The 22,861-nt window shown below is 37.4% G+C and overlaps 1 protein-coding gene across 1 annotated transcript in view; it reads right to left on the bottom strand.

Annotated features, from left to right (window-relative positions):
- The window catches only part of LOC122793397 (vomeronasal type-2 receptor 26-like), an 84,293-nt gene extending 61,870 nt beyond the window's left edge, over positions 1–22,423 (bottom strand). The window contains exons 1-2 of the mRNA XM_044061414.1: positions 22,409–22,423; positions 22,198–22,321 (exon numbers count right to left, since the gene is read on the bottom strand). Coding sequence (XP_043917349.1) covers positions 22,198–22,321; positions 22,409–22,423 — 139 coding nt within the window. The remainder of the gene's footprint in view (positions 1–22,197; positions 22,322–22,408) is intronic.
- Positions 22,424–22,861: the final 438 nt, after the last annotated feature.

The raw sequence follows: 22,861 nt of genomic DNA, 5'->3' as shown, positions 1-22,861 counted from the left end.
TACCAACATGAATGACCGGTGTTCCACACCAGAACTCAACTCCTCATTGGTCCGATCCAACCATGAGCTAATCACCCTAGATATCTACATCCCGCCCCCACTCCCCATTAAGGAAACCACAATAAAAATTTCTACAAAGCCAACTTTATGCTTCTTAAGACAGAAGTGGAGAACATCATGACATCCATGCAGATGGACGATACAGATACAACTGCTGAATCCTACACAAATGCACTCCATAAGTACTTACTCAAGTGCATGGATCATGCTATCCCAAACAGAATCAAGACGCTATCCTCCAAAAAAGGAAGCCAATCTGGTGGTCCCCTGCCATAAACAAACTGTACAACAGAAGGAAGAAACTGTTGCAAAAGATAGTAAAATCCCATGAGTGGAAGAGCTCCCTGGTCAGCCTCAGTAAGAACCTGAGATCCCTTATAAGATCTTCCAAAGCTAGATAAGAAAACAAAATTGACACTGATTCTAAGGACAACCATAAAGCATTCTATAGTTATGTCAAGAATCTCAAGGCAACACCCAGATCCGCTCTGAGTTACAGCACAACAGCATGAAAATTACAGAACCAACTGATATTGCCAACATCCTGGCAGATAGGTTCGGTGCTAACTTTACCCCCCTCTCACCCCCTAAAGGGCTCATATCTCTACAAGAAAAATGCAGAGTCCCTGTAATCACAACTATGCGGGTAAAAGCTGCACTCTCTAAAGCCAAAAACACAGCATCTATGGGACAGGACAACATCCCAGGATGCATTTTACACGACCTTCAGAGCAAACTGGCTCCCCACCTAAGCACCATGTTCAGTCATAGCCTCACATCAGGCTTTGTGCCCAATGAATGATTCACAGCAACAGTTATCCCACTCCACATAGGGGGAGCCACTACTAACCCCGGGAACTATCGCCCTATTAGCCTGATGAGCCTAATCTGCAAGGCCATGGAACATGCCATCATGGAACTCATAAACAAAGACATTGGTAACCTCCAAACTCTGGACCCCACCCAGTTTGGGTTTGTGAAATGCAGATCATGCCTCCTGAACCTGATCGAGTTCTTTGAGGCAGTCACCAAAGCCGTAGACGAGGGTAAGATGGTTCACACAGCCTATGTTGACCTCGCCAAGGCTTTCGACACCATCCCCCATTCTGGAATTATAGCTACACTCTCTAAACTAGGTATGAATCCCTATGTCACAAGATGGGTTGCCAACTGGCTCACTGACAGAACCCACACTGTAAAAGTTGCAGAGTCCAAGTCTGACTTCAAACAAGTGACAAGTGGAGTACCACAGGGTTTAGTCCTGGGACCTCTCCTGTTTGGTATCTACTTCTCTGAAGTACAGGCTAACACAGAAGGCCTCTGGCTAATGAAGTTCACAGATGACCGCAAACTAGGAGCCATAGTCGAGTGCCCAAATGATGTGGACATCCTACAGAAGGTCCTCACTGAGACAGATGCCTGGTGTCAGAGCCATGGCCTCAAGCTCAATGCCAAAAAGTGCATTGTCACCTACTGTGGTAAAAACTCTGTACCCATGAGCTACCACATAGGCAGCAGTCTATTAACACCGAATGTGTGATAACAGACCTTGGGATCCAGGTGGCCAGTAGTCTCTCCTTTGATAATCACATCGCTTCAGTAGTCAGGGAGTTCTTCTACACCACACACCTCATCAAAAAAGGGTTCTCTTCCAGGAAAAAAGACGTCATTGTTCCCCCCTACTCACCCCTCATTAGACTCATTATAGAGTACAATACCCCTTTAGGAATGTACCTCACAAGACATCTGCAGCAGCTGGAAAGGCCACAAAAGCACCTCACAAAGAGGATTACTGGCCTCAAACAGATGCCCTACACTGACCATCTCAAAAAACTCCAGCTTTACTCCATAGCTAATCACCTACTCCGAGGTGATCTCTGCCTAACATATAAAGCTATGTCAAACCCAGAGCTGTTGGACATGCTACACCTAAAGAAATCCCAATCCCTCTGAGCTACATGCTCTAAGGACCTAAACCTTGTCACCATAATAAACAGGACATGCTTGAGGGATAGATTCCTGTCCCAGAGACTTCCCATACTCTGGAACAAGCTACTCATCTATGTCAAGCAAAGTTCCTCATTAGCACTCTTCAAGAAAAATCTTGATGAGTGGATGGGAAATAGGAAATACACCCCGGGGATCACTTCTGTGGCGCTGCTCGACAGGGGCACAGGAAAACAACTTTCTTGGGTGGCATAAGCCAGGGAACCTTGTTGGCTAGGCTTACTTAGGCCCTTGGGCTGATAGCCTAGTACCTTCCTATGAACCTATGAATAAATCCTTCATTTCACTAGAAACACTAATCAATAAATAGTAAAAACTTTAGTAAACCAATCTTTGCTAAAATCTGTGAAACGGTAGCATATTTTAGAAGCAAACCATCTATAAGGAATTGTAATATTTCTGTCTCTAGTTCTTTGTTATCTCTTTGAGTAGATACTGCCCCAGTCAGTTAACTTGCCCCAGCAGGTAAGAAGTTTCTGTTTGCATATCTAAGTATTCTGGCTACATCTCTGTCTTAGAGTAGTCTTATACTGCTGGGACATGGTGTCTGTTCTGCAGCTTTCTCCCTCTGTGCCACTGGAGCTGTTTATGACAACTTCGTTTTATATCCTTTTCCTATCAGTAGTGGTGAAGAAGATAGGCCAGTAGTTTTAACAGGACTGTTTCAATATTCTAACAAAGCTGAAAAACACTCTTATTTGCACTAGCAACGCCATATTCTTTATTGGATTGTTGATATCTCAGAATGGTAGGTGATGTATTTGTATTAGAAATCTTCTAAAAAACTATGAAATTCTTGACTAATGAACTGAAAACTATCATCTTAGATAAAGATAACAGAAATTATGTGTGTGTGGAAAATATCATCTGAAGTAACGTGGCAAAATTAGATAACATGTTTCTTATTTTGATTACCTCTGTTTATTTTAAATAGTACACACTTCAGATAAAGTGAGTCTTTAACTGAAATAAATCAATAACGAGTTTGATCTGTACTCTTTCTACAATTTCACGTGGTTTCATTTCTTCTTTCATACTATGTCTGTGACATGTTATAAATTCTTTGCCATCCATTCAGTCTATTTATATATTAATAACTAAAACATGATATCTTGAGTTCTTTACAGTTCCAATATTTGCTTCTTGTCTTCTGATTAGCATTTTGTCTTGAAGTTGATTTATTACAGTTAGTCTGTTTTATCTGAAGAAGAGACCTTAAACACAGTTACTCCGACTCTGAATTCTGCATCTTTGCCTGCGCTGACACTTTCCTCCTTTCTTCTAGACATTCTTTTTGCCAGTAACTGTATTTCCCTGTCAGTCTTCCCAGGTAAAAAAAAAATCTCTGGGCCGTTGTTGGGAGTTTGCCATTTCCTCCACTGTGGTGCGATCTCGGAGTTGGTATATTTAAGTAGGGGGTGGGGGGGCACAGCCCCCGACTTTATGTTGTGTTTTCATTTGTTTATTTATTTAATTATTTATTTTTGTGGCACAACAATTTTTTTCCCTGGGAAAAATCACTGTTCCGTGTCTTTGCCATTTAAGTTGTTTGACCTTTAGGGGTCGATCATAGAGCATTCGCTGTTATCAGCTTTAGATAAACTGATATATACCTTTCTGAGCTATTGAAACCTTTCTTCTGAAAACAGTACATAAGGAATAGTAGATCTCACTTCTAAGTTTTCATTCAGTAGTTTTTCCAACCTCTCTTTTAAACAAACTGTGCTCAATCTGCTTGGAATATACAGTTCTCTTCCTGGTTTGTAAGACATTTTTTTCAGAAAAAAATCTATACATTTTGCATCATCCTTTGTAGATGAAATGGGCCTTTAGGTGAGTGATGACTTTAGGGAAATACTGTGAAATGGCTTATGATCTAGCTCAACAAAGACCTGTCTCACATAAGCATATGCACAATACTTTTTGTAGCCATACCTTTTAGCTAGAAATCCCTTTTCATTTTGAACATATTTATAGTCTGTGCCTCTATCTGTGGCCTAGAACAATTGGCAACTGTTTTTCTCCTTGAAACAATGTTTTTCTAGTAACAGACTGACTAGCATCCACATGCAACATATATTGTTTTATCACCTTATAATATCTAATATTTGATGATCTGATAATCAGTTTCTTTAGCACTGTGAATATTTTCTGCTATTGTCATTCCCAAGAATTTTGTCAATTCCATTGATACATCTAATAAGTTTGGAATAAACTTGCAATAATCTTCTTCCATAATAAAATAAATCTTAATATTGTTTGTTGGTCTGTTGGCCTTGCTGGTCAGACAATTTATTTGCATCTGGTAACCAGTTGGGTAAAGATTCTTGCTTTCAGTGGAGGAGATCCAGTTACATAGTTTACAGTTTTAAGTTGCAATCTTCACAGTATAAGTAAGCAGTGTTTTTTATTTTTTATTTTTCTTTCAAGTGTTTTACTGGATCCAGTTCATGCAAACTTTTGTGTAAAGATATATGCCATATATCTGAAAATGCTTATACATATGTGGCATTTTTTTGTAGTTCAACTTGCAATTATTTTGTCTTAGTCATTGTATTAGATTTTTTAACCCTCTTACTATGTTTCAGTTTAGTTTTGTTTCCATCAAGACCATTCATAATCTGTACAAACACTCTGAAAACATCAGATGCTAATAAGATAGCAAATGAGGTTTGGCAACAAACTAAATTGTCCAGGGACCTCTTCAAGAGGGGTTAGATTGGTATTAGTGGGAGTTAGGTGGGCTGGGAAGATGAAAGGGTTAAATGGAGGGAGGAATGATTGGGAGGAAATGAGGTATGGGTGGGGAGGAGCTTAAGGGGTTTAGACAAGTAGCTGGGCAAGTAATCACATTTTGGCGTGAACTTGCTACCCACCCACCCTCCCTCTTTTGTTGGTGGTTTGGTGGGGATTGTAGTCATATTATCAGTCAGGGTAGGCGGAGAAGAGGAACAGGCTTGCCCTCTTCTGTTCCCCCTCTGGTGTCTGGATGTTCATTTTAAGAAATTAGGGGAAAGGAAAATGAGCAGCTGGAGGAAGCTTGTTGAATTGATGAGTAAGGTGAGGTAAGGATGCTGCTTATTTGGTGGAAGATAATTCAATGAATGGTGTATGAAGTGAGATGGGACCCTGCTTCATATGAGTAAGTTCATGCTGTCCTGGATTATTTGGTTGGATGGCCAATTCAATAAATGGGATATAAAGTGAGTCTGGGATGCTGCTTCATAAGGAAAGTAAGTGAGCAAAGGTATGGATGCTCCTTGCTGGGCAGGATGAGTAGGTACGCTGTCCTGATTAACATTACAAGGATGTTTATACTGTGTTTAGAATCAATTATACTATGTCCAATTGTAATTAATATTTGGTAACCAAAGCTATATGTTATGGAAGTTTAATAAAGGTCGTCAAATGTCATTCGGTGTGATGTGTTTATTGAAGGGGGCCTGGACAAATAGGCATTATCAAAAAACTGTATGCTTAATGTGTTGAATGTACATTGCTTTGACCTTTCTGGATCAAGCATGATTTATCAACATGAAGTTTTAAGTGAAACATTAAGAAATATTTAGGTCTTGTCATCACTGACACAACTTCTTCAATAGTGCTAACATATACATTTGATACTTAGCACTACTTGATTGTGTGGGACCTGTCAACAATCAAAGGTAAAAAAAATGTTTTAAGTTTTTTCTATTAGCTGTATATGTTTGTCTTGGTACATCATACTGTTCAGGGATGTGTGCTAGCTTACACTATTGCTGTTTTTAGTTCTCCATGAGGGTGTGGGATATAAACAAGATAGTGCACAGTATTATGTTATGTTTTATTTATAGTAGTGTCAAAGTTTATTCGTCAGTACTTACAGGAAATTCTAGTAGAGAGGGAATCTGACAGTTATATATGACAGTTTGTTATAATATCATTACAGACACTTCTGTGTAATACAATTTGTGGATATTATTATGTTTCCGTTTCTGTGTCCACAAACAATACATAAATATCATACTATTTATATAAATTATTATAGAGAAGGGAATTAAGAGCTATATGAAGTAGTATTTTATAATAATATTGCAGATATATGAAGCTGTAGTGATTGAACTTTGGATCATATTGATTGTCCAGTAAAAGTGATACCCTAAATAGGGATAAGTGAGAAGACCTTTATAATTATGAATTTGACAGTTATAGGTTATATATGTATATGTACAAGCAATCAGTGGTTTAACTGTGCAGACCAATTGAAGTGAAATAAACATTACAGACCAAAAAAATGATAATGTAGCAATGGAAGGGCTCTATGCACAACAGTAGAATTTGTAGTAAGCAGGTAAGAAAACCTTAAGACAAAGTCATGTTGTCTGTTCAAAGGTTATGAAAGAATGTAACACCTAGTAGGACTAATACCTTCAAACAAAAGTGACAAACAACCTTGTGATGCTAGTTAACAGCAGTTATAATGAGTAGGATTGTTTACATTAATTACTTACTGCTCAGTTTTCATAAAGATGCTCAGTCATATGAAAATACATTGCAACAGATAAGAAAAAAGGAAAAATAAATATAAACACATAGTTATGCCAACAAAGAACAGGATTTTTCTAGGAGGTAATAGAAAGAGTAAAGATATGCATGATAAGGAAAACAGAGAAACAGACGTTTTACACACTCAGAGATATAGGAAAGAAGAAAAAGAATAATAAAGTTATTTGTCTGGAGGAAGTGACTGACAGCAGAAAAGTCATGGAAGATTTTGATAATTTAACATAATCTGGGCAGGGGGTCCTCAGCATGACCATGAGCAAGTTTTTTTTTTTTTTGTTTTTGTTTTTTTTTTAATAATTGCATTTTGGTGTAATTATGCTCTCATCATGTATGCTAAACAGCTGTCCTGTGACTTCCTGATTCCATATTATGTGACCTAGCCTTATGATGATGTAAGTGTTAGCACAAACAGTTTGACAGTTTGTAGTTGGCAGGTATTTTCTCTAGCCTGTGGCAGAATCCATCAGCAACTCAAACATTCAATCAGTTAAATAATCATCAAATTAAGACAATGATATTCACACAGAAACAATCTAGAGCAGAACAAGATTCCTTGTAAAGGCTTGGCATACAATATAGCTGCACAGATAACACTGACTGCTAAAAAGAAAACTAGGAGTGTGTCAGTCACCAAATGGTGGTTCTACAAGAAAGGGAGTGTGTGTTACACACTATCTGAATTAGTGCTGGAGCAAAACATTTTAGAATATTTTTCACATCTGTGAAAATGAAGATTTGATGAAGATGATGTGATACAGATGACAATGAAGGTGTGATGGTGATATTAATGTTGACAAAGATAAAACTGAAGATAATAAAGATGATGATACTGACAGTGAATATGACGATGAAGAAGTCATCTGGAAAAACTCAGAAATCATATTGCTTTTAGTAAAATAATTCTGTCAATCAGATGGAATGATTAGACATTCACTAAAGCCATAGTTTCCACAATGTTGTCAGATTAAGTGGTAAAATAGCTGCCATACAAAACCATAAATTGGGTGGAGTGAAGGGACAACTTCCCTGGGCACAAGCTTTCAGGTAGCAGTGTGCAATCGACAGTAGCTGATCGGAGTGAGTGTAGTACCTTCATTCATTTAAGAAGCTGTGGTTGATACTGTAACTTCCTAAATAAATGCAGATAGTACATTAGGGCTTACTGTTATACACTTACTTACACTTAGTAAGTTTAGAGAGCTTCTTGTCACAGTTCTAAGAAGGCTATTGCTGCAGTTTAAAAGCCTTTTTAGCCCCCAACTTTTTTTTTCATTCTCAACTTGTGTACTATCTGAAGAACTGCCCAGGGCAGCAAATTACTTACTGTGGTTCTCCTGCCATGGGGAAGATTCTGCTGCTTTTACATGCAGTAAGTTAGCTTTTTAACATTTCTTGCATGGGAGCCAGTTTTTGATTCTGTCTCTGAATGTATAAGGGCATATTCAGTGAGAGGTTTCTAGAATGTTTCACACAGTTCTTTTTATATGTTTATTCACTTTATCTACATCATTTTTATAATTTCATCATAAATGTGGTCTCACTTTTGCTCTTAGATTTCACCCAGTGACCTAGTGACTCTGAAATATATTATGGGTGTTGTTTCATCATCTGAGAAAAATATTATTGTCTTCCGAGCTAGCGTTATCACTCCATTTTACTCCAGTAGATTCAAATGTCATTTTGTGCAGAGGGCAAAAAAACACTAAAACTGTAACCAGTCTTTATTTCAGACCCTTTTTGACATTTATTTGAAATTGTTTTTAATGCATTCTGTAGCTCACAGGAAATGTTTAAATAAAGGGACACAGAAGAGTTAGGTGGTTGTTTCTTTACTAGCATGGAAGGGAACTGCCTGATGAAGAAAGTAACATAACATGGATTCACACACTAGCCTTATAGGTTACTAATTACTGTATTACAATACCTATACTTCTACCATTTTACCATTATGAACACTGGTGACAGGATGGCCTATAATGGCAAAATAAAAGTTAATTCTAGATAAAGCCTTTTCCCTTAATGGACGTATTTCAGTGACACTCAAAAAATGCACTCAGCTCTTAGGAAGTTTGCAGAAAGAGAGATTAGGTGCAGACTGACTCGTTTCTACTCTCCAGGTTATTTTTGGATTCATTCTTACCCCAGGCCTAGCATTAAGGTATATGGTTAAATATGTAAATAAATCTGAAATGAATATGAAAATAGATCTAGTGGGACAAACTTTATTAAATAAATAAATGAATGAATTACTATTAACTAATTAAAATAAATAAACAGATAAAGTAAATAAATTTATCTTTAGCTATTCATCTAGAAACTATTATTATGATCCAGTAACATCCTTTCCTGCCATTTATTGAAATATGCCTGGCACTTTCTACACTTTATACTCACGCCACTGCCACGTTACATCACTGAATGGTATTCTCCATTTAGATAATTGTGTTTGGCAAGTACTGAGTTAAAATAAAAGAAGAAGAAGAAGAAGCTTCAGTACAGACTGTTCAGAAACGTTATAGGTCATACATAGAGCTGGCTAACTCCCAAAGTTAAGAGGTTCCACAGTTTATATGCCTTTAAGAAGGCCCTTTACTCCCACTCTATCAGTCAAATTATACAACTTCTTGCCAAATGTACAGTGGTTGTAAATATAATTTTTTTCATCTTAGTGCTACATGCGTAGATATTTTTCTGTATTCCATGGTCCTGAGCATATTCAAGAACTGAATGCTTGCTTTTGTATCTAGTTTCATCTGCTTTGCATATACTGCTGTCTTTTCAGCTTTGGTGTGATCCTGGGTTGCTTTTATGAGGAGGGCAGCATCCCCAAATCCCCATATTGGAATTTTCCATCCCATATACCTTACCTACACTTACACTGAAATCACAATCCAACAATAAACCAAAGAACAAAAGAAAACACAAGGACGAACTGAAGCCGAAAACAATAAAATGTATTAAGCACTTTTGTCAATAATTACCCTTGACTTCTTCAGAATACTGATGTTCATAAAAATATCACTTAAATACCTAAACAAGTTCATTAACATAATTAATTAATTGATTCAAATCATTTAAAGCAGCAGGCTCACAACAATATATACGCTTAAAACCCATTGATGTCTAACAATAAAATATTAACTGTAAAACACTTTTGATGTTGACCTACTTATCTAATCTGTTCTTGGAAGGAATGTTGTTATACAAATTTATTCAAAAAATACTTTTTCAAAAATAAAAATACGCTTTGAGCTTCAAGTAACTATTAAGAGATATAAATTCCTTAAGACCGGGGGGGGGGGGTGGCATTGACCCATAATTGCCACATAAGCTTACACTGGAAAACTGAGCAGTCCAAATAAATCATAATTTTCTAATGACATTTTTATCTGATAAATGCACTCCTCCTATATATATAAGCACTTTACTATCTTGAAATACTGAAATGTCGAATTTCAGTATCTCAAGACAAAAGTCCCAAAAGTACAGTTGAGCAAAACAGCACTTTATTGAATTCAGAATATCAAATGTGCAGTTGTGGTGGCACGCTACATGGGATTTGTTGTGTTTGTAAGGTGCGGTGTGCTGTGGGATATAGTTTGCCTACCATTGCATGGATATATCTGGAGATTCAGGTAAGTGCTCTTTTTTAAGGGTTTTAGGTAGGGATTTGGGTGTATGTAAGTATGTTGGGAAGTTTTAGGTGTAGGTTAGGGTAGGTAGGTAAGAATGTGAGTATGTACGTGTTGAGAGCGGTAGTGTTTATATGTATGTGATGTGTGTTTGTGCAAGGGGAATATAGAGTATGTAGTGGTGGGTTTAGTGCCTTTGTCTTTTTAGTGCGACCTCTAAGTTAGTATATATAAATAGCGGGGGTGTGGGGGGTGCATGGGGGCTTGCCCCCCCGCTTATATGTAGTGTAGGTGTGTGTACTTGTGTTGTTATGTATGTGTGTGTTTTGGTGGTTTGTTGTAGTGTGGAGAGGAAGGTGCATGTATGTTGATTTGTATGGTGGAGGGTGTATTTAAAAGTCACAATTTTGAATTTCACGCTTTTGGGGTTTCGATATTGTGAATGTTCAGCTTTATAGTCTCAGGATACTGAAATTCGAGATTTCAGTATTTTGAGATTATAATGTGAATCCATATATATATATATATATATATATATATATATATATATATATATATATATACATATACACATATATATGATCTGCAAAGCTATGGAGCGTATCATCATGGAACTCATAAACAAGGACATTGGGAACCTCCAAACACTGGATCCTACACAATTCGGCTTTGTTAAAGGCAGATCTTGCCTCTTGAACCTGGTCGACTTCTTTGAAACAGTCACCAAGGCCATAGATGAAGGGAAGGTAGTCCACACAGCCTACCTGGACCTTGCAAAAGCCTTCGACACAATACCCCACTCGGGCATCATAAATAAGCTCACCGGCTTAAATATCAACCCCTATGTCACAAGATGGGTTGCAAACTGGCTCAGGGATAGAACCCACATTGTCAGAATTGCAGGTGCCATGTCAGACTCTAAACCAGTTACAAGTGGCGCCCACAAGGCTCAGTCCTGGGACCTCTCTTGTTCGGTATATATTTCTCTGAGGTACAGGCTAATACGGGAGGACTATGGCTGACCAAGTCCGCAGATGACTGCAAACTGGGTGCCATAATCGACTCACCGACTGACACAAGCATCCTCCAAAAGGGTCTCACAGAGACAGATAACGGGTGCCAGAGCCATGGCCTAAAGCTAAATGCCAAAAAGTGCATAGTCATCCCCTTTGGGAAAAACAAAGTGCCCACAAATTACCACATAGGTGGTAATCCATTAAGTACGGAAGAAGTAATTAGGGATTTGGGGACCCAAGTAGATAGCAATCTCTCCTTTGACAATCACAGTGCCAAAGTGGTTAGAAAGACCTTCTATATAGCCCACCTTATCACGAAAGGGTTCACATCTAGATCAAGAGAGGTCATTGTGCCCCTCTACTCATCACTCATCAGGCCCATAATTGAATACAATGCCCCATTTGGGATGTACCTTACCTGACACCTGCAGCAACTGGAAAGACCCCAAATGTACCTCACCAAGAGGATCAAGGGACTCAAACAGATGCCCTATGCAGTTAGGCTAAAGAAACTCCAGATCTACTCAGTTGCTTACCATCTACTCAGAGGTGATCTGTACCTGACGTATAAAACCATGTCCAAACCAGAATTAATGGACATGCTCCACCTCAGGAAATTCAAATCCCTTAGAGCTACATGCTCCAGGGACTTAAACCTCAGCACAGAAATAAATAGGACATGCTGGAGGGACAGATTCATATCCCAGAGGCTCCCCTCACTCTGGAACAAAATCCCAATCCATGTTAGGCAGAGCTCCTCAATGACCCTCTTCAAGAGAAATCTTGACGAGTGGATGAGAGATCGTAGTTTTACCCCTGGGATCTCTTCTGTGTCCCTACTAGGCAGAGGCACATTAAACTAACCTTAAAAGGGGTATCTTCTGTGACCTACTATACAGAGGCACAGTCAACTAATCTAAAAGGGTGGTAAAAGCCAAGCACACTGGCTAGGCTTATAAATGCCCTAGGGCAGTTAGCCTAGTATCAACCTATGAACCTATGAACATATATATATATATATATATATATATATATATATATATATATATATATATATATATATATATGTATATATCTCATATATATATATATATATATATATATATATATATATATATATATAGAACTACTGAAATTAGTCTAAATGAAAAATGAAAAACATCAACCACAAAAGGTCAAAAAACAAAAAAACAACAAAATCCTACTGTGCATGCTCTGATGCATAAACTCATAAAATGCAAAACAAAACTCCTGCTTTTTGCAGAACAGCAAGTCCCACTCCTCCTCAGACATCCCCTGCAAATTATATAAATACTACATCCAAGATCATACAATCACTGGGAAAAGGACATATTTCTCAACCCAGTGGATTGTTGATATTATAATTTCTGATCATCTAATTTGTTACCCAAAGTGTGTTGACAAAACAGACTCCAACCTAAGCCATACTTGACCAAAACAAGTATGTGTATATATATATATATATATATATATATATATATATATATATATATATATATATATATATCTATATAAAATTTATTTGTTATTTTATTTTACATTTGCTTACCAGGAGTGTTGTCTGAATGGGCTACAAGCCTGTTTTCAGCAGAGACCCAGAGAGAAAAGCTTCAAGATATAATATTACAATTGAACATGTAAGGTTAACATGTATTTCCAATTCAGTTGCTACACAGCAGGTATACACAAATTCACATCATTTTTATGATTTAGGACAATATCAGAGAAAAAAATAGAGTTTGAGAGGAAACAGATGACCGTAGTGGGAATCAAGTATAAGTTGTTTGTAAGTAATGAGAATGGCCCAGTACTGGATGTTAGGGTAATATGAAGTGTTTTTTTGAGATGAAAGCAGAAATTGACTAGTGGAGAGATTAGTGGTGAGAGAATGAAGAATATTGTAAATTAGTAATGAAAGTTGTAAAATGAAGAGAAAGCAGTGGCGAGAAGGTAGTGGGGGCTTGGGAAAGGAGTTGTAGAGGATTAGGAGTATGGAGTGAAAAAAAGGCAGAGATTGAAGTCTAATTACCCCAGGGAAGAGCAGGAACATAGCCAGTTAAGATGTTCTTTGGCAAGCTTTTTGAAACTGGAAGTCTTGGTTTTGAGAATTATATGCTTGGTTATAGACTTCTAGATTGTAGATATTTGTTTGGAGAATAGAGCATCCCCGTGACTATTATTTGATCTAGTGACCTCAAGCAATAATTTGTTTGATGATCTGAAAAGTCTACTATTAGAGTAGGGGTGGGCTATGTTTTTAGGGCAGGGCAATTATTTAACTGTTATAAAATGGTATGAGTGGTAGTTAGCTGGTTGAAGTTTAACAGGTTTGGAAGTTCAATCCAGTTTAGTTTGTAGAGAGCAAAGCAATGGTGGGATCTGTTTGTGTGGCTAGAGGCAAACCTGGCTATTTTATTGTAACAGGTCTCTAGCTTGTTAAGGTCAGTTTTTCTTAGATTTGTAAAAATTGGAGAGGTGGGTAACAGATATTCTTTTTTCTCTTTAAATGCTTTTTGAGTTATTTGTAAGAGTTTAGGAGTAGAGGTGGCTGCACAGATGAGAGACGAGTCATCAGCATATTGTACAATGGATGCTGATTGTGTTGCTGAGCTAAGATTGTTAGTAAAAATAGTGTAAAGAGTAGTGGTCCATGAATTGAACCTTGTGGTACACCTACTGAGACTAGTAGTAGAGATGAGATTTCTTTTTCTCACTTGACTGCTTGTTGTCATTTTGACAAGTAGCTGTGGAACCATAAGATGGCTGTTTGGGAAAGGTTTAGAGAGACAAGTTTGTTGAGAAGTTGTTGATGTGAAACCATGTCAAAAGCCTTTGACAGGTCTAGGAAGATAGATGATAGAAATTGTCCTTGGTTTCTAAGCTGATTGACTTTATCTGTGAAACTAATGAGAGTGGCTGTGGTGCTGTGTTTTGGTCTAAAACCATGCTGAGAGTTGGACAGAAGGTTATTGCCTAGTAGACAAGGAATTAGTTGCAAATGTATGCATTTCTTGAGGATTTTAGCCAGGGGTGAAAGTACTGCGATTGGTCTGTAGTTAGATATTTGTGTGGAAGTGCCACCTTTGTGAAGGGGATAATGTATGAGATTTTCCTTAGTTTGGGGATATAATGTTCTGAGACGGAATGGTTGATTAACAGGGAGATGGGGTATGCTACTGCACTGGTTGCAAGTTGGAGAAATGCAGGTGGGAGTTCATTGGTTGTGAGTGATGTTGGTTTTAGTTTTTTTAAGGAACTTGTTTATGTAAATGGTCTGTACAGGTGTGACAGAGAAAGACTTGTGATGGGAAGTAGAGCTGGATGGAACTATTAGTGGGTTGTTGCTGTTATTATTTAGCAGTGGTAGTAGTAAACGTGTGAAGTGTAAATTAAATTGATACAGAGTTGTTAGGGGTTGAGGGGGTTGGGGTAGTACCTTGCTTTGGATTTATGAGTTGTGTTATGGCACTCTAGAATTAATGGGATTTATTTTGATGTTTTTTGTTGGATTGCAAAATAGAAGGGTTTTTTTTTTATCAATTCTTATTTGTTTTGTGACTGAGTTTCTTAACTGACGATGATTAAGTAGGGAAGTTTAATTTTGTTGGTTTGGTAGTGTGACCATGCTCTGTCTCTCTGTCTCATGAGTAATTTGGTTTCTTTTATTAGCCATGAGGTTGGTTTTGCTTCTGTATGAATTTTTCTAAGGGGAGCCAGGTTGTTGAGGCTATGAAGGAATTTATTGTTGAAGTACTGGACTGCTTCATCTAACTGGAGATGTTTGAGATGGGACCAGTCACACTTTTAGAAGGGTGTTAAATATTTCAACATCAAACCTTGTTTTGTTATGGATAACTTTGTATGTGATGTTTTTGGAAGGTTATACTTTATGTCTGAGAAAATAGGTGGGCATGTGGTTGCTGATAGTATCTAAGAGGCAGCCGGTGTGGTGACATAGGGAAGGTTTATTTGTAAGAATCCGGTCTAGGATAGATTTCTTATTGCTGTGTTTTTCAACTCTTGTGATTATTTGAGAGAAGCTAAATAGATTAATGAGATTAATATACACACACACACACACACACACACACACACACACACACATATATATATATATATATATATATATATATATATATATATATATATACATACACACACACACACATACATAGACACACACACACACACACACACACACACACACACACACACACACACACACAGATATTGATACATCAAGCTGTATATATATGCCTATAATATATATATATATATATATATATATATATATATATATATAAATATACATATTTATATATATAGATACATACACACATACATACATACATACATAGATAATATAGGGTGACAATAGAAAGGTAAAAAATAACATGATGTAAGAGTATAATATTGCAATCAGAGTATCTATGCCTATTTAGTTAGTCAGTTTTCCCCAGAAGTCATGATCTGTATATATACTGCTTCGCCATAACCACCTTTTTCTAAAATGCATTTGAATAGTAAAGTTCATATATTCCTCCTCCACCCCACATGATGGGAATGTTGCACCACAGCTCTTTACTGTGCACTTTATTTCCAGTGGAGGTCTGGAAGTTTGTATTTTACCTTACAATGACTGTATTTTGAAGTTTTTGACAAAACTGGTTTATGCCCACACAATTCAAAGAAGTATTCATTTCAGTAGAACCATAATTCCAAACAAGTAGAAATGGTAAACTATTCAGCACAAACTAATCCTTAAAGTAGTCATGCTTATTATATTCTAGGATCTAAACTAGATTTTATAAGTAATAATAAACATGGAAAATGTTCACTTGTTACTGTTCTGTACACAACTTAGAATATTGCAGTGATGACCACTTAAGTGACTCACATACTGTCAGTAATAATTGTTCATCCAGCTATGAGCTTTCATTGAGGATAAGCAATTCAGTTTGTGTCACTTGGCTGTTGAGATGTTTAGAGAACTAAGGAAATTGTGAGACTATAAATATAAATGAAAATAATTAGTATGTGAGCAAGATTTAATATTTCTTTAGTTGTACTAGTCGGACATTATGTATCAATGCAGTTGTGTTGCCTATGATATACGGTTTTAAGATGAATCTTTTCAATGACAAGTATGTTTCTTGGTTTTGAAGTAAATAGTGTTAACTATGAACAGATAGTAATAGACACCTATAAGTGTCACTATGGCAATCTGTGAGAAGCACCTGCAAGAGTTAATAGGGTTTAATGATATACCAACTACACCGATGTACAACTTCAGAAGTGGTGGCAATACAGTGATACTGTGGTAATCATTAGTGTACTATTGCCCTATCTCCAAGATAGTATAACTGAGAAGTTAGTAAATTTAATTAAAGGGGGTATGCTGGGGTGATTAATTCCCTGCAAACATGATGGTTATATATGTGTATTCATATATCCAGATACAAAATATCATAGTTCTGAAAATTAAAATCTTGACTATAGTATCAGGGCCATTGAAAATAATGAGAAATCGAATCCTGAAGATGCAGACCTTAAATATACAACTATATGATTAACAATAGCAAAACTGTACTGTTGTACTGATAATAAATATAGATAACACAATGCAAGAATGAAAATGCAGTTCTGAACAATATGGATTATATAACAGTATATGCACATGAGGTGAGCTTCCATCCACCTACAACATATCCATTTCTTTGGAGTAAGATGGTTATAAAGTGAGGAGTACCGAGTCTTGTCCCAAGGGGTTTGTATTAGTTGACGATGTCAGGATTGCTAGTACTTCATATGCTAGTGGTTGTGATATTTAGTCTATAATACTGTTATTTTGGGAATTTCAATGTCAAGTATATTCAGTTTCCTAGTATTTTAAAATTGAGATAGGCATGGCTCGCTCCAGTATAGGAACTTGAACTATCTATTTCTCCCTTTAGCTACATATACACACACAGTTATATCTATATAAATACACTAACACAAGAAAGACTGAGCAAAGCTAGTGTCTTTGCTCTGTCATACATACCCATGGAGTGTATGTAAATGATTCTTTAAGGACTTGTTTTTTTTTTCTTTTTTTATGTCTTTATTAGCGCATTCAAGCCACTAAAGCCAAATCCCATGAGCTGTACATACGCCATACATCAGTCTCTTCTGACCTTATCAAAACAGTGTAACTAGATTATTTGACTATACTTTAGTAACAAAGAGCTTAAAATCAAGCTTGATGTCCATAAATATTAGGGTGCTTGCAAAATATCCCAAATGACATCCAAACCAAAGGGTAAAAAGGTCACACAGACAAACTATTCAGTATAAACTGCAGAAAAGACCAAGGCAAGCTAGAGTCTTCACTGGCTAATACTTTAAATGTGCAGTAGTTGAGACCCATTGGGAATATCTAAATGCCCCCATAAGTGCATACCAGTGTTTCAGCTATGTGGCTTCTAAATGCCCGTGAATCTTTACCTTTTACTTTCTAATGATTAAATGTGTGTATATGTATGTGTTTGCTTGTGTACTTGTTACCAAACATAGATCTGAAGGACACATTGGAGCTGGTATGAGGCCGGGTAAAGGAGAAATTTGCTGTGGAGGAGGTCCTGCTGATCCAAGAATGGAGAAACAGGTGGACAAACCAAAACATAAGCCATGCTGAGGACATGCCTCCTTTGTTTGACTACTGATGGAAACATGTAAGCCTGGGCAGGGGAGAAACACTTAGAAAAGGGTTGCTATTATGGAAATAAATATAAATATGTCAAGTCAACAGAAGAAATGGTGTACTTCAATAAGGATCTGCCACAAAGTGTTGGGAAGCCATGAAAAAGAGGAAAAGCATCCAAAAAAGAGGAAAGATTCATCCAATGAGAAGGTAATCTATAGTTGCTTATCCAGTTAGTTAAAACTAGTATCTCCAGCAATCATGATGAGAACCTAGCAAAGAACAATCCAAAAAGATCAATGGACATGGATCCAAACTAATAAGTGGAGGTCAAATAATTGATGCTAGTTCCCACCACCTTAAAACCTTCCTTAGATTAAGGGGAAACTGAATGAGGCTGAGGGAGATTATTAAGCACATAAACCTGTGCGCTAATTTAGTGAAAATGACAAACAAGCATGAGCTGTGGGCCCTAACAGTTAGTTGGCTAGAATAGAAGTTTCCTGAGTGGAACCTCAAGAGAGAGAGCTTAGGAGGAATTGATGGTAAGTACATGTGCGCCGAAAACTCAGAAAAGCTACATTGCTGGGGTATGTTGAGACAGGAGAAACAAACTATTGAGGTGATAAGACTGGGAAAAGGTCTAGTGAAATGTCCGGAAAGTAGATGGTCACAGGAAAATGGGGGTTGTGGGAGATGACCTCACACTTAAGATTGTAAGGTGCGGGTAAAACAACTAATGGGTTTATCTGGTATACTTTCAACTAGGCTGAAGGTATGGTGGTAGGTACTAGTGGGGGTCCAACATTTTCTAATGCTGATAATGGAAAACTGACTAAATAGGGGTTCCAGGATTGAGTACCTTTGTGAAAATGGGAAAACATATCAGGTGAAGGTTGAAGAGGTTTAGACTGGAAAATAAAACTTTCTAGAGACAAAAGGAAAAAAGACTCTTTAGGTAGAGCCAGAGTGAAATAGCTACTCTAAGAAGTGCTGGCTGAAGGCAGGAAAAAACTAACAAATGTAATGTGCCATTAGGGGAATTAGAAGAGATGAAATTAGTAGCAAGGGGGAGGTAGAGGGCAGATGGTCAGAGTATGAAAATGCTACAGTAACAAAAAGGAAACAAAATCAGAATATAACAAAGGTGGGGGGGGGGGGTTGTATGAAAACTACCATCACTCCAGTTGTCTAAAAGTTCTGTCTGCAATATGAGAAGTAGATTACATAGGTATGACTAGAAGAAGAAAACATAAAGAAAAGGTTTGCAGAAGAAAAAGGGAAGAATAGGAAGAGGAGAAGATAAGAACTTCTAATGAAAATGTAGCTAGACTTCCAAGGGGAGGATTAAAGGGAGCTCAGGGGGAAGATGCGAAAAGCTGAAATCATTCCATGGCATCGCTGCCAGAAAATTTAATTTCATGCCTTGTGGGAGAACTTTGTCAGATTAAATTTACATGTAGACCAGGCTAGATGAAAATAGACTAGAAACTAGAGATGGACACGTGCTTCACCCATACTCCCTTGCTAAATTCAGATCATTTTAATGGTTCTTAATTGTTTTCTTATTGTTTTAAGCTTTATAAAAACTCACATTATATTACTCAACTTAGTCTGGAGAAATCTCAACTTGAAGTATTATAATTCATAATTACTCCTGACTACAAAGACAGTTTGGTTGACTATATCATTAAGCACTGTATGTACTGACAGGCTCATGTATAGAAAGGCAGCTTTCCTTTCTAGTCCATTGGCAGCATGGATTCAGAAGCATTTCTTGACCTGAGTGTTAGTTGGAAAGACAAACATGAAGCATGGATTGGGTTGCTCTCATTGTATGCAGATAGGTCTGGCACTTTCCTGTGACCGCTTTCTTCATGAAGACCACCAAAGTCAAGATAGACAGCCAGAAATCAAGGCATGTCACCGAAGGTCAAACAAGATACACATGGAAGTCCATCTGAGACCTGACTGATAACACTACATGTAATCCATAATTTAAGAACCAACATCACTTTGATGAAACTGCACTGGTGAAAAAGAAATGTTTAAGTTATATCTGACTTAGTTGCCTGAATATCCCCACAGACTCTGATCATCATCGTTCCGGGTGAGACTGTACTTCCCTCAGTGCCCAAGCTTGATTGCAAAGAAAAAAAGCAATGCAGCTCAAGTCAATCCCTTTTGTGCATGTGTATAATGATATCCATACAAATCTGAATAAGATCAGCTATGTTTTCTTATTTTATTACCATTTCTGTTTCACTATTTGCAGTGATAACACTCTGTATGACAAGTTTCCTTGCCTTTGTTATTCTACATATATGTGGAACACTGGGAGAAGGCAGCACATTATGGTATAACCACTGCTTTATTGCCTTATGTTTGGATTAGTTTTCCTGAAGTGATTCAGTGATTAAAGCATATATTCCTAGCCTATGAGTGCTAATTTGGTTCTGCATTGTATTCTGTGGGCACTGGGCATTGATTTTCACTATCAGCACAGACATGCTACAATTTCCCTGAAAACTCTGATATTAGTGTATCTCATTGCCTGTTTTTTTTTTTTTTTTGGCTTTTTTAACACAGTCAACCTTTGTGAAAATGGGAACACATATCAGAGAACAGATACAAGCTGAAAGTTTTATAATTATTCTGAAACTCTGGGACTTTTGAGTTATATTAGTTACTGAGTGGTATTGCTGTAGAAGATTTAAATCCCTGACTACAGTCCAGGTGATCTGAGTTTACTAGCAAACTGGGCACCTTGTGGAGCTGATTTGGGGTAGGAGAGGAGAAGAGTGGAGTGACATGGCTTTACCACATCATCTCTTTGGGGAGGATGATGTTTGAGTACATGGTCTGGATATATTCTTATGGCTAAATATCTGGTGGAGTCTCCGTGGGAGTGCTGAATTCAGCAGTTGGGGGATAGACATGTCTTGGGAGGTTGTGTCACTCACAGAATCCAGTGACACTCTCTTACTGATGCTCATTGCATAAAAACCTTGGATATGTTACTGGGCATGTTACTAGGTTTGTTACTGGGAATGTTACCTACTGGGCATGTTATCGGGAATGTTACCTACTGGGCATGTTACTGTGTATGTTACTGGGTATGTTACTGGGCATGTTACTGGGTATGTTATTGGGAATGTTACCTTCTGGGCATGTTACTGGGTATGTTACTGTGCATGTTACTGGGTTTGTTACTGTGCATGTTACTGGGTTTGTTACCTACTGGGCATGTTACTGGGTATATTACTGGGTATGTTACTGGGCATGTTACCTACTGGGCATGTTACTGGGTATGCTACTGAGTATGTTACTGGGCATGTTACTGGGTATGTTACTGGGAATGTTACCTACTGGGCATGTTACTGTGTATGCTAATGGGTATGTTACTGGACATGTTACTAGGTATATTACCTACTGGGCATGTTACTGGCTATGTTACTGGGCATGTCACCTACTGGGCATGTTACTGGGTATGTTACTGAGTATGTTACTGGGTATGTTATAGGGCATGTTACTGGCTATGTTACTGGGCATGTTACTGGGTATCTTACTGGGTGCTACTGGATATGTGACTGGGCATGTTACTGGGTATGTTACTGGCCATGTTACTAGGTATGTTACCTACTGGGTATGCTATTGAGTATGTTACTGGGTATGTTACTGGGTGTATTACTGGGTATGTTACTGGGATTGTTACTGGGCATGTTACTGGGTGTGTTACAGGGTATATTACTGAGCATGTTACTGGGTATGTTACTCTGTGTGTTACTGGGTATGTTATTGGGCATGCACTGTGCAGTTAAAGCCTTAAATCAGTAACCCCCTACCCTCACATTTATGACAATGCCAGTCTCCACTGATTGGCCCTTGCCTCAAGAAGAAATGAACATGGGGTAAGGATTTTGCCTCCCTGTGAAAATGAATGGGCTACTAGAGCATGTAGAAGGGGTATCTCGGTGGTTGTCGAGATAGATGAAAAAAATAAAAAGATTTGTATTCATGAAAGGAATGCATTAAGTGAATCTCCCTGCATCACAAATAAGTGTCTCACATAGAATCGTTTAATCTACTGCTACTTCACCTGATCATGTTTGGCTTAATCAGGACTTGATCAGATAAACCATAAGTGATATTAAATAAATTAACTTCACGCAGTACTTATGTAATAGTGGCAAATCAGAAATTTTGAGTACATTTATATTCATTTTACACTTACCACTGGTGTTGGTAATTTCTCCTTCTGGACATGAGGCACAGTCAAAGCAACAAACTGCTTCACCTTTACGGGAAACTTTTCTATACCCTGGAGAACAAGGTTCACTGCAAACAGAATGAGGGATCTAAAAGACAGAAATGCCCATTTACCACTATATTTATTTTATAGCTTTATTGTTTATCTTAAAGTTACCTTAATATAGCAATTTAACTATGACAGTGGTCATAAGTGGGATTCATAAAGGTACCACTAAGTCTATACTAAAAGTACACTTAGTATAGCCTTTCTGAGAGAACAGACAGCACAACAATGTGGCAGGTAAGGATGTTCTTGAATATAGAAAGAGTGCACTTAGTATACACTCAGTGACAACCTTTATGGATACTTATTTTAAAGTACATTTAGTATACTGACAAAATAAGAATTAAAAAAAATGAAAAAAGAAATAAATTAGAAATAAAAAAAAAACAAAAACACATTAATATAATAATTGTGTGTAAAAAGCCTTGTACATGCCTTAGCTGAGAAGGACAGCCTAAGAAATAACAAGCTACAATCTTGATGCACAAGAATGCGTGAAAAGTGTGAAAAAGATCTTGGCAAGCTTGAAATAATGATGGAAAATTTGTTTAAAAAATCCATGTGCAGATGTGTTGGGGGGGCA

Source organism: Protopterus annectens, chromosome 1.part0 (genome assembly GCF_019279795.1).
Source record: "Protopterus annectens isolate FY-2018-M chromosome 1.part0, PAN1.0, whole genome shotgun sequence".
NCBI lineage: Eukaryota > Metazoa > Chordata > Ceratodontiformes > Protopteridae > Protopterus > Protopterus annectens.
The sequence above is the reverse complement of the archived record's forward strand: the minus strand, read 5'-3'. Positions and strand labels throughout refer to the sequence as shown.